At 45.7% G+C, this 18,503-nt stretch overlaps 1 protein-coding gene across 1 annotated transcript in view; it reads left to right on the top strand.

Annotated features, from left to right (window-relative positions):
- LOC8026823 (ryanodine receptor) overlaps positions 1-18,503 on the top strand; it is a 561,398-nt gene that overhangs the window by 85,537 nt on the left and 457,358 nt on the right. Inside the window, exons 10-15 of the mRNA XM_040217827.3 lie at positions 1,025-1,181; positions 1,986-2,108; positions 2,377-2,424; positions 13,175-13,296; positions 14,282-14,409; positions 16,703-16,767. Coding sequence (XP_040073761.2) covers positions 1,025-1,181; positions 1,986-2,108; positions 2,377-2,424; positions 13,175-13,296; positions 14,282-14,409; positions 16,703-16,767 — 643 coding nt within the window. The remainder of the gene's footprint in view (positions 1-1,024; positions 1,182-1,985; positions 2,109-2,376; positions 2,425-13,174; positions 13,297-14,281; positions 14,410-16,702; positions 16,768-18,503) is intronic.

Below are 18,503 nucleotides of genomic sequence, written 5' to 3'. Positions count from 1 at the left end.
CATGGACCTATGCGCTCGTCAAAAATCAATCCGTCGACGAATGTTGTAAATCGATGTCGTGGCCAATGAGTGCCGTGACGACATTTATCATCGCTTGCGAATGACAATTTCCATTCTGTGCTTAAGAAGGGCGGTGTACGCTTGGAGTCATCGTACCGGTGCCCAAGGACTTCACGACCGCGTGATTTCTGATTTCGCTTTTGAGTTGAACAGGAAAGCTGAGGAGGAAGAAGTTGAAAAGTCATTTCACGGTCCCCTTAAGCCTTATTGCGTCAAGAGCGAATTCAAGAACGGAAGCAATGGCCTGCTTGCTCTCTTGTTCTATTAAAAATGCCAGCACGTTGGCGGAGCGATGCCATTTTAATTATTGTCATCCAATCAGGTAAGGTACTAAAGCCTAAAGCAGTCCTATAAGCAAATCAAAGCTAAAGATGTCAGTGGAAAAAATGCTAGTTGAAAAAAGCAGACAGTACGAGGTTACCTCCCTATAAAATATACCTCCCCCTCCCCCCCTTTACACTGACCCTCAAACTCTCGACGCTGAACTGCCTGGCCCCTTTGCCCCCCCCCCCCCCCCCCCTCCCCACCCTCTCACTTGAAATTAGTTCCTGCAAGCAGAGAATAAACAGTAGTACAAATAACAAAACAAAAACATATTCCCGCACTCACGCGAGTCGTATGAGTGGTCAGATTAAGTAAAGGTAACGAGAGAATTGTACATCTTATCATTCTATTTTCACTTTTTATTTTTATTATGTCGTTAGCTGCAAGTACTGTCTCAAGATAGCTCCTTCGTGTTATTTTATTTTTGCATGAAAGTCAGCTTTCCGGTAGTCTATAACATGAATGGATGTGTGCACGCATACGGCTGAGCCAGTGTTTTCAATTTCAGCATTTAATAAAAAATAATCCAATTCACAATCGCCTGTGACGCCTTTGAGAGCAACACCTAGAAGAAACACAATAGCTTCGCACAAATTGTCTAGATCCAGGAGACTTTTGGTCCATCTGCCTTTTTGTGCAGGTGGGCAGGCGGCTTCGTGAACTGGGGCTACCCACTGCGGATTCACCACATCACCACGGGGCAGTATTTGGCTTTCGGTGAAAACCGGGAGGTGTGCCTGGTGCCGCGCCAGAAGGCCACCGTGGCCGCCACAGCGTTCTGCCTCCGACAGACCAAGGTCTCGTCAGTGTACCGAGCTCCTGAACCTTGCCTTCGACATGGGGAAGCACTTGAATGTTAACAGCACACGAAAATTATTTTACACGGCGTATGAAGAGGAATCAGCGATATGACTGTAAATGTAGGCAGAGTGACACCCTGACATCACGTAACTCACGGTCTAAACACGTAGAGTCGCGTGCCGTAAGGCCACTTTACGTTGTGAACTGATAATCAGCGTTACCATACCTAATAACGTTTTCGACACCCTGCCGTCGGGGGACCTGGAGTGGCCTAACGTTCGTCATGTGTTATCTTGGCTCACCAAGGCACAGCACCAAACTTGCCAGGACGTTAGCCCGCTTCATTTAGCTGAAAACCTCACTTCCGCGTTGGTTTCGTCGGAACGGTGTCTACAGCGACGTTGACGCGACGGATAGGCTAACATAATCTTTGTTTATATTAAAATGCATACTGTATTAACGACGCAGCAGGGAAAGGGTAGCTTTCGGGTTTTACGTGTTGTCCGTGTTTAATACGCTATTTTTTTTTTCTTCTTGGAATGGAAAGGAGAGTTTGGCAACCTAATGAATCTTCAAAGTTACTAGATAGTTTCCCTCAGCTGTGCCTCCCAATGTCGGTTACCCGCCGTCCAGCACATCTAGCTCATTATCCGGTTGTTTCTTTGGTGCACGACCTGCACCGGATTTGGGCACATTTTTCAGAGGGAAGATTACCAGTGCTGACTGTGTGCGGAAAGAAGGGCAACACACCTGCGGATGGCCGCTTGACCTCTGACTCTGTCCCTCTCTCGACGACGCAGGACGACAAGAAAGTGGTGCTGGACGAGAAGGAGGAAGAGGTGCTAGGCTCGCCCCTCGTCAAGTACGGCGACACAACCGTCTTCCTGCAGCACCTAGAGACTGGGCTGTGGCTCTCATACAAGGTGACGCAAAATTTGTCTTACGTGTCCTAGCTTACCGTTGACATATAAACTAAAGATAGTTAGAAAACCTACGTAGTCGGCGAAAGGATTCGCTCATGAATTTCATTAAATTTCTGCAATCGGTGCACTGAAACCTAGAAGTATTTTTTAATGATTTCTTTGAAGCAGTGCTTCATAAAAGGCCAAACTACTTGACTGCGTTTCAATGCGCCTTATACTTCACCTGGCATTGTACCCTTAAACTCACCGTAGGCTCTGTTTCTTCCAGACCTACGAGACGAAAAAGAGGGGCGTGGGCAAAGTGGAAGAAAAACAGGTACGTTGAAATTATAAATGTTTTGTGGGCCGTGACTCACGAAATAGAGCGACAAAGAAAAGGAAACATCAAAACGTCCTTTCCCATTCGGGGAGTAATTGATTTATGTGGTGGCAGCAGGAGCGTTGTCTTTCCTGTCATTTTGAAATGAGCGCTGCCGCAGTGGGCGGTAGAGTTTAAAAAAATCATTTGTAGGTGTGGCCATCTGCTCCACAGAGAGATAGTTCCATTTGCCTTTTCTGAGGAAATGTTGGACAATTTAGTGAGAATTAAGCGATAACAGAGGCATTGTTGTTTTTATGTGTCTTCCTACCCCTGGTATTTATTCCATCGGCCATAATACTTAAGCCTAAGTTTTATATCACGCTTCGGTGTGAGCTTTAGTTTGTGTCTAGTCTTAAAGCGCTGTACGTCTTCCATTCCTGCACACGAGCAGCATCCGCATGTATCAGGCTACCACGCAAGTATTTATAAAGGAGGCTACTAGATCCTGTTTGCTATCGAACTTCCCATACACACTGTACAAAAAAAAAAACAAAAAAAAAACGTTCAAAGCCGTGTTCGATTAGCCCAGCCGGCGCGTTAGCCCCGCGTTGCCTGCTAACTTTAGATTTGGAACAAAATCACTCATCAGGAGCCATGTGCTTTAAAAGGAAGTTTAACGTGTAGGGGTAATTTTGTTGATGACTTAGTGAATCAACTATAAAAATGTCGAGCGTGCTGAGGTACAACGTTTTGCAGGCAAGGCAAGAACTTGAAACGTGCTTTTGATACCTATAGCAGCACAACGGAAACGTGATTTTAAAGAAACACCAATTATTTTTTAACATCACAATAAACAGAACAGAATACATGTTTGAGGGTCACCTTAAGCAAGCCGGGTTGCCTAATCCGGGTAGAGTGACAATCTTCGCTGTGGCTAGCTGTCTGGTTCTTGCGCCGGAGACGAGGCTGCTTTCTTTGGCCGTTGACAACTAACTCAGTTGAAAGTGAGTGTTACTTATCTATAACGAACTGAATACTTTCGTGTCGAATAAAGATATGCAAATCAATGAGCATTGCGAAGGTTACTTCCCCGATACGGTGTTGGGAAGGGGGTGCTCAGGTGGTAGCTTAGAAAAGCTCGAAGTTGACTGACTCATGTGGTTAAATTCCAGTTATACTCTAAAAAAAGCCCGTGTGTCTGCTTTCCCGCACAACACTCGAAGCGCCAATCACCGCAACTTACGGAGGCACCTCAGCGAATGACGATGCCGAAACATATGTTCAGACAAAGAAACTCAGCCTGAGTTGTGACATTAAGCAATGCAAGCGTGACGTTTTGCATTGCTTAATGTCACAACTCAGACTGCGTTTTTTGGTCTAAACATATGTTTCGGCATCGTCATTCGCTGAGGTGCCTCCGTAAGTTGCGGTGATTGGCTCTCCGAGGGTTGTGCGGGAAAGCAGACGCACGGGCTTTTTTTAGAGTGTGCAAGGACCTCGGAGTGCCTTGACCGGGATTAATTACCGAACGTTAGCTCTCGAGTTACAAAACAAACTAAATTCAATAATTCATATTATGTCCCATAAACACCTACCTTCTGGCTGGGGAACCTCAAGGTATGGGACGGGGGAGGGGGGAAGTCATGAGCGACGATGATTAGACGAACCTACCCACCCAGTAGGACGAGAAGGAAGTGGATGAGGGATGCGTACATGAGTTTCTGTTCCGCGTTTACTGTACTGTTCGGTTGAATCCACTACAAAAAGGATTGGAGGCGTAACATGACTCGGACGTCGCGGATATCAGCCTCTCGCGTTTGCGTTGTCAGTATGGATCGGGCCGGATGTCTTGCGAGTCCACTGGGTGGTGTAAGCTTGCCATCTATACTATCGTCATCCTAGTTCTGGTTTGTAGCCGGTTCAGAGCAACCAGCTGCCATTCTCGAAGGCCGCGCGGGATCGGATGAGGATTGGGCGGTACAAGCGCAGTGAGGCGCGCCTTGCGTGCGGTTTTCTCGACGCACCTAATTTTCCAGAGATCGAAGTCGTCCTGCGGCATCTCTCGTTGAATGGACGAGGGGACCCGGCCTTGTAAGGACAATTTTTCTTGTAGTGCTGCCCTAGTGGCAGCGTTCTCCCGCTCGTTCCCAAGAGGCCCTTAGCAAAGAGAGGCCGTACTGCAAACGAAGTTGAAATATATTTAGTACGAATATTCATTTTGTATTTATTCTGTATTATTTTGGCCGCATTCGAAATACGCCCGTAAGGTATTCAAAATACATTATAAATATGAATCAAAAAATATTTTGAATATACCAAAAAAAATTATCCCTTAACACTCAAGATGCCATTTGTGCATTAAAAACCGGTTACACAATTTTTTTTTTATTTTCGATTTTGTCAGCAAATGGTGTTCCTGTGGTATTTGAAGGCACTACTAAATACATCCCACAAAGCTACAATAGAAACGAACACAAACACATACACCATGACGCACTGGACAGCTCATTCCATGTCCCGTTGACTGCTCTAGAGCCTTATGTAGCCTACATATTGAAGGTAATCATTTTTTCGGTGACCACCTCTGCGCTTATTAAGGTTCCAAGTATTCGATCTTCTCCTCGGGAGTCTGTCAAAGGGGAAAGAGTGTTTTGAAGTTCGTGGACGATATCTCTTAGTAAAAGGCATTGGTACAACTAATAACAATTCCGCGCAGTCCTTAAAACAATATCCCACAAACGGCTCATAAATTACATGTTATTGCTTCTCTGCGTAGCACCACTCAGGACGAAGCGAATCAAGGCAATATCTTCACTTTAAGATACTGTAAACGACTTTATTTTCGCGAGGACCTAATTCTCGCAAAGTTCGTGAATCGCCTACAATTTCGAAAAATAGGTCCCGTGAACAATTCCGGCAAAATGTAAAAACATTAAAATCTATAATGCGATCCCAGCGCGTCGCGAAAATTAGAATTTGCGAATTATTCCAAAACTCCAACTTTGACCTAAATCGCGAAATATTGAGCCCGCGAAAAAAAATATATTACAGTAGTTGTTTTGCCTTTCCATTTTAGTAGTTGACTATTTAGTATGGTAGTTAATATCACTATATTAAAGTCACTATTCGCATCACGTACAATGGTGAGTATACACGTTCATTGAACTAACATTGTGCTAACAAAACCACGCCAAACGTATCTGTTCACAGCACCTGCTGAAGCTTTCCAGCATCAGCAAATGTTGTGGTTGTAGTTCCCGAACCCCGTTTGTGATTGGTGTGCAAGGAACTGATCAGGTGTGTTCTTGATAGAAAAAAGGAAGCAATAACATAAACTGGGCTGTTTTATCAGTGCCATGCTCCGCAATTCAGTTGACAAACTAGTCAAATGTTATATTTAGGCGCTTCAGTGTACTCCATATACAATCTATAACACTATGGATCACTCATAATCTTATTTGGACAAAACAGCTTGATTACGTAACATCAAATGATCTTCGAAAGTTATTCTTTCTTAGAAGGACTCTAAGACTTTCTACCCCTTCCTTGCGTCTTCTAACCTACAAAGCCATAGTGTTGCCTACATTAGATTACGCGGCTATCATTTGGGATCCCTTCACCAAACTAAACATTAACAAGCTGGATCGTGTGCAGAAGAAGGCAGTTCGCTACATTTACAATAGCTTTGGACGTACCTCTATAACTGAACTTTTAACCAGAGCTAACTTAAAGTAGTTATCTCTCAGAAATCAGCATTCTCGACTAAAATTTTTGTACCAATTAATAAATGGACATCATAGGATAGATCTGTCTCATTTGATAAACTTCTCATCAGGCTACGCTACTCGACAGAGGCATGCGCTAACAATAACTCCTTTTCGATCGCATAATAATTGCTTCAAGTACTCTTTTTTTCCGCGAACAGTAGCTGATTGGAATAGCCTTTCTGAGAGTGTCGTTATGCAGCCATCATTGTCTTTATTTGAATCCCCTCTAAATTAGTTTTGTCCCTCTGAAAAATATTTGTTCTTTTGTTTCTGCAACTTGTTTGCTCTTTTGTATGCCTGCATGTCTTGACAATCAAGTGTATACCCACCTGCTAAAATCCCTTTCAGGGATTGCAGTATCAATAAATAAATAAAATAAATAAATAAAATATCTGCTTGAAGCGAACTTCTAGAAGGGGAGCTTTTCAATATTTTGGTAGTTTAAGTCAAACTACCAAAGTATTGCAGCCAAAAGGTACTTAGAGTATAAAACAACAGTATTTACAATTTTCAAGTATTTTAAGAGTATTCTGCACGTATTTTTGATTGCTCCATTTTTTTAGGGTTGGAGTATATTTTGCATGAATTAAATAAATATTTCAAGAAATATATGTGAAAGGTATTTTGTGCCTATTAATTTAGTATTTACATATTTCAAAACGCATGAAGGGAACTTCAAATGTAGTTTACGTAAAGGTATTTTAAAATGATTTTTAGAAGTATATTTTAGTACCGAGTAAAAAAAAATAAGTTTATATTTTCGGTCTATTTTTCGTGTACTTAAAATTATGAACTGTATTTCAAATACACTCAAATTAGAATGTGGTATATTTTAGACGTATTAGTTTTCGCTAAGGGCGCCCTCTTGGTCTGGGAGCCACGTACCGCTGATGTCTTGATTTGTCCTCGCCTGCCAGCACCAGTGCTCGATTATCCACAAAAATGGGGTTGCATGTGTCCTTCCGGCGTAATTCTCAGAGCATCTCGTCCGAATCCATAAAAACTCGCGCTTCCGTGATGCCGGTTCGCTTCTGAGTAGCTTCCCGCACCATCCTCAGGATCGCCCCTAGTTCCCCGCAGCAGACGCTCCAGGTGGGTTTTGTGAGCCATGTTGCGTGTCGTGCCTTCTGGGGGGGGGGGGGGGGGGGGGGGGGGGGGGGGGGGGGGCCAGGCAACGGCCGTGCTGCCGGTCTTGGAGCGCACCTTGTCGGTGTAAACCACCTCCATATTCCCTCCCAGCCCGCCGACTTGAGTCATGTGGATAGAGACCTGGATGACCCGCCGTCCCGGCGCGGCGTGCCCTTGGTTTCAGGGTGTTGGTTTGGCGACGACGACCGCCTCCTTGCTCCTCGGGGTGTAAATGCCGGCATCAGTGGCCCTTCATTGAGATGAATGAGCCGCTATTGGTTAGGACAATTCTTTCTTGTGAGGTCCGGGACAGGCACATGGCTTGGATAATACTCATTTAGTCCGCAATCTCTCGGATTGATACATTTTCGAAGAGGCACTCGACCTGTTTCACCAGCGTGAAGCGGGGGAGGCCCGTGACGATTCTCATAGCGGCTCGATTCATGGCGAAGAGTGGTTTCTTGATTCTGAGTGATGCAGAGCGACTTCAGGACGTACACCACCTTGGAAACAAGAAAACAAGGAACGTCCGCACGAGGTGGAGTACTAGGTCTTCTTGAACCCCCTAAGAGTTTATGGTAATTGCTGGGAGGAGGTCCACGCTGTCCTTTCATTGTTTCTTGGTCTTTCATAATCCACGTGTAAACCCTTCCATTTCTATTAAAGGGGAGTCCAGAATCTTGATTTATGTGTTTCCACTGCAAACACTGGTTGGCTCATTCCATTTTGGTGAACCGGCAAATCCTCGACGCGCAGTCACACAGGCGTTTCTCAATGGTCGAAAGGCTGCAACCAATTGGCTCACTTTCTTATCATGGGACAATCGCTGACATGCCCGCTTGAGCAGCACCTTCTAGAAATCTTTAAAACCTGCGCGTTACGTCACATGGCGTCACGTCCGGGAGTCCGGCACGGGCGCTGATTGGATGCGAGTGCCGCATCAGCGTTCGCATGGGGCTCGTTTTCTATCATAGCCCCACGCGAACGCCGACGCAGTACTCGCATCCAATCAGCGCCCGTGGCGGCCTCCCGGACGTGACGTCATGTGACGTAACGCGCAGGCTTTAGAGCTGTCTAGGAGGTGCTGACTTGAGACCCCACAATTTGCATATATCTCACGGCCAACGGTCAGCCGGGTTCGGTTGTGGGTTCGAATGTGTGCAAACTGATTGAAGATAAAGTAAGTATGTGTGTTGTCCCCTTCTTCGTCCGTCGTCTCCGGTTTTCAAAAATGTGTGCAAACTATTTCTAGAATAAAATGCTTAGATGGGCCAGTTGGTACATCGTGGGAAAATAAGCGCCAAAAAAACACGGACAAAGAGTAGATTGACAACGACACAGGGCGCACTCTCAACTGAATTTATTAGGAAAAAACACAAACTTATATACCAATGGGAGCACACTATCAGACACCACACGTCACGTTAGTCTCCGCCCAGACCACGTTTCAAATATTCAAACTCATTCGTAGACAGAGCCAATGATGTATCGCTAATGCATTTTTTACCCCCTCTCCTAATCTCAAATGCCTCGTGAAGCTCGCGTGACACTTTGTTTCTGTACCTCGCTAATATTTTAGTGCTAAAATTCTGGCGAAATGAATGAGCACGCCGCTTCAACTAGAACTACACCGTCAGGGCATTTGGCTGTACATTGCAAAAGATGCACTTGCGACCCATCATTTGACAGCACTAAAATATTAGCGAGGTACAGAAACAAAGTGTCACGCGAGCTTCACGAGGCATTTGAGATTAGGAGAGGGGGTAAAAAATGCATTAGCGATACATCATTGGCTCTGTCTACGAATGAGTTTGAATATTTGAAACGTGGTCTGGGCGGAGACTAACGTGACGTGTGGTGTCTGATAGTGTGCTCCCATTGGTATATAAGTTTGTGTTTTTTCCTAATAAATTCAGTTGAGAGTGCGCCCTGTGTCGTTGTCAATCTACTCTTTGTCCGTGTTTTTTTGGCGCTTATTTTCCCACTATTTCTAGAACTCGCGAAGCGAGCTAGACAGCCAACCGCGGTATAAATAGCGCCGATCAGGGATACTTCGTCATTCATTTCGCCAGACGCATCCTGACGTTGCAATTCTGCCGGGCCCCCCCTCACGCGGGCGAGAAAAATTACACCGACGTTAAGAGCGCCAGCCAGAACCACTGAGTACCCCCGGCGCAAAGCGCACGTTCTGATTCTTTCGGCTAAAAACGCACGTTCCGAACCTTGTGTCGTAAAGTACGCCTGTCCGTCAAGGTCAGCCACCCCTGGAAGAGTTTACACCAACGCTTTGCTGCCAGCCGAGCTCCACTGCGGCTAACAACCCACCCGTGGAGCCTTCATGAATCCTTAAGGCTTTTGCTGAACTAAAATAGCTTCTAAGGGAGAAAACATCGTTCACATTTCCAGATAAGATGTGGAAGAAGCAAACATTGTTAAAAAAGATATCTTTGTAATTATAAGTGCGCAACAATGAAGATAAGAGCTCATACATATAGCCGTGTACTGCAACGTTACAGAAACAACAACAAAAAATCACCAGGATATTCGCTGTCGGGTATATCAGCGTACCAAAATTACTTTGCACGCAGGAATTTATCCTTCATCAAAGCACTGGTAACCGTCAAATGACAGGAACCACAAGGTTCAAGAAGTTCGCCCGCTCCGCAGAGTATACCGTGTAGTCGATTCATTGCGGTGAGAGTCACGCTGCGCGGACAATGGAACCATGCACGCTCTTGTGCGGGCGCAGGCCTGATTCTCAGCTCAGTGTCTGTACGGCAAGCGAGACATAGCTTCTGTGTTGCCGTTCGCGGAATCCTTTCCTTGCGTCACTGTCGCATCATAGCGCTGTAGCGCCAAAGCCCATCTTCAAAATTTTGTCCCATCAGGACTGCAGGATGTCAGGTAGGACAGATGGTTCTTGTCCGACAAGACGTGCACGTTTGAGCCGAAGAACCGGTTATTGATTTCGCAGTGCCCGAACGATGGAAAACACCTCGCGTGGACCGGCGTGTTTGAGTCGTAGTCAATTTATGACTCTCTAATGCAATCGGTTTCTCAACCCCGTCATCCCCGATTTGTGCCAACGATCCCCTGCCGCCGCTGCCGACACCTCTGTGAAAATCCAGTAGGGCCCTGTAAGTGCGAGGCCGAAAGGCTCGCTGCCTCACAGAGTGCCGTCTTGAGCCGCTGAAACCAGGTCTCCAACATCTCTGGCCAAGGTATTCCGTTCCGTACGTCCTTTTGTGGTAATGGCCGTGATGGAAGTGTAGTCTTTTACATACTACCGGTAGTATGTAAAAGTTCTACGACGCTCTGTAGTTCCGTCTTATTGTACGGAGGATCCAAGCCCTCGATTGCGCAGTGTTTGTTTGAGTCGGGCAAATGCGTTCCATACCCCGCAACGTACCTATGGAAGTTGATTGCAACCCTGGCCACCTGACACTTCTCGTGATTAAAGTTCCCTGTTCGTTCAGTCGGGCTGTTTTCACAGGGCGCGTAGAACACCTCTCCTAAATTTACTTCTTCGTAAAATATGATTCCTACATGTCTCAGAAGAGCCCTTTTGCTTCTAGTTCGTTTCGCATGTTCACTTTAATTCTGCCGTCCTGAGTCACAGTACTCAAAACCACGTAGACAGCGTTTAGGGGACACCATCCCGTATTTATCCAGGTCAAAATCCCGATATTTGGGTCGATTCAACAACTGCCAGTCGTCAAACGAAAGTAAGTAGTCCACGGTGGTAGCCAGCTTATCTGTCACCGCGCACAGTACGCTGACCGAATCATTCTGACCAATCCCGCCCCGGAGCCTGGCTTGCATCCTATTTGGGTAAACCGCAGGACCCTTCACGCGTCGTCAGACGCATTTTTCATAAATCGAAAGGCCACCAATGGGCTCACTTTCTCATCATTGGGCAATTGCTCAGATTCCCATGTGACACCACACGATCTGCATATACATCAGGGCCAACGATCAGGCGGGTTCAAATGTAAGCAAACTATTCATAGTCCTCGCGAGCCGAGTCAGACAGCCGACCCCGGTGTGGATAGCGCCGACCAGGCTCCGCCAAACACATCATGACGTTTCCGTTCTACAACGCCCCCCACACGCGGGCGAGGAAGAGTACACCGATGTAAACAGTGCGAGCCAGAACCATCGGCTTCTCCCGGCCCGAGGCGGACGTTCTGATTATCTCGGCTGAAAAAGCAGCGTTCCGAACCTCACATCACAAAGTACGCCTGTTTCTCGAGGTCACCCACCACGCTAACCGCTCATTCACACTGGAAGCAGATGCGCGTTCGCAAAGCGGTTATGAACGCGGTTGTATAAAGATCCAGTACAATTGCACGCGCACTCGATAACATCAAGTGCGCGTGCAATTGTACTGGATCTTCATACAACCGCGTTCGCAACCGCTTTGCGAATGCGGATCCGCTTCCAGTGTGAATGAGCGGTAAGTGTTTGCGCTAACGCCTTGCTGTCAGCCGAGTCGTTCTGGCGCTAACTGCCCACCCGGGGAGCCTTCGTCGATGCTTACAAGCAGCGTCATAATTTGTGAACACAGTTTGTCACCCGAAAGAACGAAGAAATGTAGCTTATGATGATGAATGTTTTCTAATGCGGAGTGCGCGCCCCGTTTCTGACGAAACGCGAACGAGCCCGCCTCCGGAGTGGAGTTTCACAGCTGAGTTCATCTAATCACGTTGGTTGATTACAATGAGCTGGTGATGCCGAATCTGCCCTCCTTGTGGCCATTGCTTAGCTCTAGCTACCTCATCTAAGGGATCACCGTAATTCACTAGAGCAAAGGTGGCCAAACGGCGGCTCGCGAGCCGGATGCGGCTCTTCGCGGGTTCAATTGCGGCTCGCAACTCCCTGTTAAGCCTGCCGCCCTTTCCTCCTGTGCCCCCCCCTCCCCCCCGAAAAAAAATGTTTGAGAATGAAAACAAAAAAACATAGTTTTGGCAGTCTTGTACTACACTAGTAATTTACAGCTGGACTGCTTTTTGACATATAGATGTGTCCAGTGCCCCTGTTTCCTTTATTGTGCTAGAAATAGCGGGCGTCAGGGGCGGTGGCTAGCCAGCCAACTATGCATTAATTTTTTGCTTAGCGGTTGAAGAAATGTTCTGCTGCCTGCTGGTATTTGCTGTAGTCGACAATTATACTTAAAGCCCCTCCCCCCCCCCCCCCCCCCCCCCCCCCGGGCCCTCTTTTTTTTTTTCCTCTCTCTAAACTTCTGTAGTTTTGTCTGCAGCTCTCACCCAGTATTACTCTGGCCACCCCTGCACTAGAGTATCAAGTTTAGTTTTGCTAATTCATCCTCCCCTTCTTATTTATTACATAGTGATGATTACTCGAGACTGGGGGGAAAAGCAGATTTTTTTTAGCAGTCCTGGTAATCATGGTGAACATACAGGGTCGCTGCCTGTATGTTCACCATTGCTTGGTGTATATGCTTTCTCCCTTATTTTTTTATGAAGACATGGAAGAACAAAGCAAAGTGCAGAGATATTCTGCCTGACGAGGCTCAATCACCCTAATCATCAGCCCATAAAGAAAAAAGAATTACGGAGCAAAAACAAGACATCGGCAGAGAACATCATCGCAGCATTATTAATGTAACACATTCACAGTCAAGTAGTAGAATGCGTCACATTTTGTACTGTGGCTGCCTGAGAGAGTAGCACTCGAAGAACATTTTACAGAGGGATGTACTGTAAATGCTCATAAATGTAAATGTGAATGCAATTACGCTTCTGTTTAATTTATTCCGTAGGGCATAAGAGAATATTCTTCCGTCGTGTCCTACTCCCATCGCATCCTCCGAGTTAATTGCGCCTGATTCGCGCGCTTCTCTTGGGCAGGCAATCATGTCCGAGGAGGGCAAGATGGACGACGGCCTGGAGTTCAGCCGCGCCCAAGTCGAAGAGTCGCGCACCGCCAGGGTTATCCGCAAATGTGGCTCCCTCTTCAACAAATTCATCGTGTAAGTGGCTCGACCGAACAAAGCTGTTGGACCGTCTTAAAATGGGCGTGTTGGATATATATATATATATATGTCTTTTCGGTAACCCCCCTTCCCCCCCAGCGCACGAAATTACTCATAAATATGAACATTCTTGGGCGTAATCGTGCGAGCAATCTTGTTAGTAAAATGGGAGTAATCTTGCGCACTGTTACCTAAAAGGCTGTTATACTACAGCGTTTACATAAGGCGGCGAACCTTGAACGAATTTTTTAAGCCGATGTCACAGAAAAGACGACCTACAGACTGCTTCTTTCTTGTATCGCGGTCCTGCCTCATTAGTATGCAGTCGCGTTCGAAGCAAACATATGTGCTTCGGACATGTTTCATGCGTCTCTGAATACAATTCTTCCAGCAAGCGAGTCTGGTTAATGTATGAGCAGTATGCCACTGCCGCTTTACAATGCCCGCACAGGTGTTTGAACGCGAGCGCACTCTGATATGGACAAAAAGTACCGTTTGCACGCCGCCACCAGCCACGTGGCTACTGTCCGCTAAATTTGCTGCGAGACGACTTCCTTGACAAAGTGAGTTTCGTTGACTCTGCGTGAAAAACGTTTATGTATCCTAACCACCAGATTTTTTTGTGAGACGTAACAAAAGCGTGCCTCCATTTTTTCACCTTGATTCTCGAGAAACAACCGAGTTGCTGTTTTCGGTGCCGGCCTAAGTGGCGAAAAAAACAATACTGTGAATACTATTTTGTAAAAGAATCAGTTGTACGCATAATGTGTAAACAATTCCTCAAAAAATGTCCCCACCAAAATGTTAAGTGTAACGCTCGATTTCAAGAACTTGAGCGCAATTTAGAAAGTATATATACCCAGCGTAGCTTAAGACACGTTGCCCATATTTTGTCTCCCGACAATATTCCTAGGATTCATTTAATTTGTATGCGTCGCAGTGCTCAGGAAGCTCACTGTTTTCTTCCCTATTTCTCTTTCAGGAATTTGGACGCTATGCAGAATGAAGGCGCCACAGAAGAGTCTGCAATCAGCACGATAGACCAAGACGAAATGATCATGTGCTTCGAAGACTTGATCAACTACTTCGTGCAACCCGAAGACGATATCGGTGCGTGCACTCACACAGGGCTGGCGTTGGTCCTACTTTGAAGTTCACTGCTGAGCAAACGAAACTTTCAAGGGAGCTTTCGAATATCTCACGCGCTCCCGTTGCACCATGCACCATCGAAGGCAGCAGGCGAGAGATCGTCAAACCTTTTTAAAGACGTTATCTCCTCATGGTGTGGACTATTCGACCTTTTTAGATCATTTTTCCGATAGACTCTCCATATTCCTTAGCCGCAGGTGCTCGGTATCAGACGTCTGTGCTTTTCTTTGAGGGAAAAGAGCAGAAAGGGAAACGTTTTCGCCGTTACTCTCGCGGTTTGAAAATTCTCATGGCATATTTGTAAAAGGGAAAGAGGATGCCATCCAAAGTTCTAGGTTTCTTCAAATATTATTTTGAGGAGTTATATAAAAGTGCATAACATCCACTGAAACTACGGAGGAAAACTATGGTTGAAAAACGGTAATGGTGATGATTAGTTCTTTTAAGCAAGTGCAACACCTGTTTTGTACTTTAACAAAGACAACGCAATTTTAGTCTATTTTTTGTGTTTATGTTCTAAGAAACGGCAACCTTTTGTAACAAAATAGCATGCAATTGCAGGAGGTCAGTTGACAGCCGCGCTCCTTTCATAGTTTAAGTATAGAAACTAAAAAACAAACTTGGTCTACACAGCATTTGATTATGAAGTTTTGGCTTGCCAGAACCGAGGATTGACTACAAAAAGTGAAACTGAGATAAATTTCATTGGAAATTTAAACGTTTTGACGTCAGATAGTGCCGGCATATAAAAAATAATTTATTCTGCAGAACTATTTCAGTTACAGAAATGAAACTTCCCGACATCATCCTTTAGGGCTTTTCCAAGCGAAAAAAACTACATGTAAACAAGGTGTCCTCGGAAAAGAAAAAGAAAAATTTTGATGCAGTGTCACATTTTAAGCTGTGCATTGTGAGTAAGCGAATTCGGGCGTAATGATATCCTAATAATGATTGAAGTACGGTGGAAGTCTATTTACTGTCTTCTAAGAACTTCTAAGAACTTGTCACACTCACACTGATTTGTTTTTTCGTCGGTATGTTACCAACACTTTAGAGCCAGTGACTTTCTGTGGTGCTGTGAGCTTCTTTGGGTGGAATAGTTATTTACACCATAATAAATTGAATGGACGATAGGAAATCATTTTCAGCTACCCTTTATCTCCACAGTCCTACGATGCACCAAGTATGTAAGGAGCGGTCGTTTAAACTTGTTCAAAAGACAGTCGGTACGGAAGCTCAAAAAGCTAACTTTCTGATCAATTTTCCGTTAAATTTAGCGAGGAGACTGACAGTGCCTAGATCACGTGACTGATTTCCCCGCTAAACTCAGCGGGGAAACCAACTTGGTGCATAGGTCACGGACATCAATTTCTCTGCCGAAACTAGCCGGGAAACTGAATTGCTGAATTGTCCAGTGACGTCAGATCACGTGACGCCAATTTTACTGCTAAATAAAGCGGTTAAACTGCATTGGTATATAGTTCTCATGAATTATGCACCAGTGCATCTTTAGGTTTCCCGCTGAATTCAGTGCGACAAAAGTTTCTGATGGAAGGGGGGGGGGGGGGTTACAAAGCATTTCCTTTTGAATAGCCGAAACGTTACTGGCGACGCCGTTTCATGCTAACCGAAAGTGTGGAAATATGTCACCCCTGCCACTCCTGCCATAACGAATATTTCCGATACCGATATGCTTTATTTTTGATAATAAAGAGGCCGCAAACACGCGAAGTCCAGATTACGAGAGTGATTTCAGATGCACGAAGCCTGGAGTGGGAACGTTCAGAATCGGAAGAATATGGGTTGTTTCCGCGCTGTAACTAGCCCGGTATATAAAAGTTTGCAAATGGGAATTAAAGAATTTACTGCAGAAGAAGGCACAAATGTACCAACTTTCGGTTTTATAAAATATTTGGAGCGCTATCTGCCGGTGAATGCTGAAAACATTCCCCTCCGCATTACGGAATTCAGAATTTTTTTATTCGTTTTTTAAATGTTCAAGTTTCACAGCTTTTAATTTTCAGTAGAATGAAAGATAACGGAACGAATGCCAGTAAATAGGATTTGTAGGACTATGCGGGAACTGAAAATGGTTAAATACCAAACAAGGCGGAAGTAAATAATGGCTCCCAGACTAGCACGTGTGCCCAGCATGCTTAGTTCTGCTGCTTTTGATACCCTCACAAGCTAAAGACGCAGATATTCATGCAATGTGCAAAGGTATTCGCGCATGATTACTCTTGTTTCCTTGCAGAACACGAAGAGAAACAGAACAAGTTGAAGGCCTTACGGAATAGGCAGGACCTTTTCCAGGAAGAGGTGAGAACATTCTTTTAAACCGAACAGGTACAGATGCATGTTGTCGAAGTAAATGGGAATGGATTTTTTTTAGATACCGCATGGCGGCATACTAAGCTTGCTTGTGACGTCAACGCACAATGTTGTCGCTTCTTCCTACTTGTTTCTGCCAAACAAATTGACAGAAAATGTGCTCTGCAGAAGGTACGCGCCCAGCGGCCGCTCGAATGACGTCAGTGCAAGCCATGTACTGGGGAGGTGATTAATCAATCACGCTGCACCCTCCTCTTTTCCTTCTGGTGCTCTTAAAAATGGCGTAATCTGCACGGGGGGGGGGGGGGGGGAGAGAAAATGAATATTTGATTGTGCAGCTGTTGAGAAGGGGGAAAGCAGAGTGCGGCTGTTCTCGTTACCTTCTGTATAAACGAACTTTAGTGGGTAGAGCATATATAAATCACTTGGCGGCTTGTAATCCAGCGTTGGGTCACAACTCGTGTTCAATCGTTGAAACACTGAATAAAAAGTTGAATACTGCATTCGTGTTCAACCTGTGTACCGCGCTCGATCAAGTTAGATGACGTAAAGAATATAGTGCCCAGGCCCTGTTTTGAGCAAATACAGAACTTAATGGGATTTTATGTCTAAGTTGTCTTTTCTTTTGGCCGAAAACAAGCGCGGTCTGTCATTACATACTTGCCATGACGGAACAACCGGGGGGGGGGGGGGGGGGTATTTTGGCGAGTTGATGCACCAACTGGTTCGAACCACAAGCCACAACCCAAAATTTGGTCTGCCCTGTTTCGGTCTATAGGCAACTTGTAATGCTGCCTGGTTTGGCGCTCTATACTTCGTTGCAGCTTAAGTTCAGACGCACCCGACGCTACAAGCGCGAGTATGTTGCCCTGAACAGTGATTGTACTGCACGAACGCGCATGCTAGGCAGGGACTCTGAAAGCCTGGAGCTTGCGCTTATAGCATCAGCTGCGTCTAGACGTAAAGGGGCCCTGCAATCCTTTTTAAGCGTCTACCTTTTTTGCGTTTTCCACGTCTCTTGTGAGTCCGGCAACCCAGCGGACACGGAGAAAGTAACTGAATATCAGTGCGTCATGTTTTCACCGGATGACGCGGAAACCTCCACCTCCTACGGGGGCGCTCCGTGGTGTCGAACGCGCGCGGCATGTGACGAAATCGTGACATTGTTGGTCCTTATCAGCCGAGGAGAGAGAGCTCCCCTGTTCCCAGGCAGCTCTCACTCCTGGGCCTCACCTCAACAAGGAGCAAATTTGGGCGAGTTTGTTGATGGTCATATTGAAGGGGTTAAAACAGTGCGGAAAGACGAAGGACCAGTAAAAGGAAACAGACAAACTGTGTCTGTGTGTTTCCTTCTACTGGTCCTTCGTCTTTTTGCGCTGTTTTAACCCATTTAGTATGGCCTCACCTCCTTTCCCCGTCTTCCCCTCCCTCCCCACATTCCTCAGTCACCGCTGCAGGGGGAATCCTCCGGCGCGGGAAAAGGGGGGACAGAGGACCAAGGACGTCACGACGGAGGTTATTTTTTGCTTCTTTTTTTAATTTTGATATGCCTATAACTTCTGAAATAAAGCTAATTTCGAGAAAATAAAAAGTTCACTAAGTGACTACGTTCAGTGCGCTCAGGATCGGCGCAAATTAAAGAAGAAGAAAAAACAGTAAAACAGTCGATGTTGGGCCCCTTTGAGCTGAAACGAAATATAGCGAATGAAGCAAGAAACATTATG

Source organism: Ixodes scapularis, unplaced genomic scaffold (assembly GCF_016920785.2).
Source record: "Ixodes scapularis isolate PalLabHiFi unplaced genomic scaffold, ASM1692078v2 PGA_scaffold4__175_contigs__length_147842914, whole genome shotgun sequence".
Lineage (NCBI taxonomy): Eukaryota > Metazoa > Arthropoda > Arachnida > Ixodida > Ixodidae > Ixodes > Ixodes scapularis.
The sequence above is the reverse complement of the archived record's forward strand: the minus strand, read 5'-3'. Positions and strand labels throughout refer to the sequence as shown.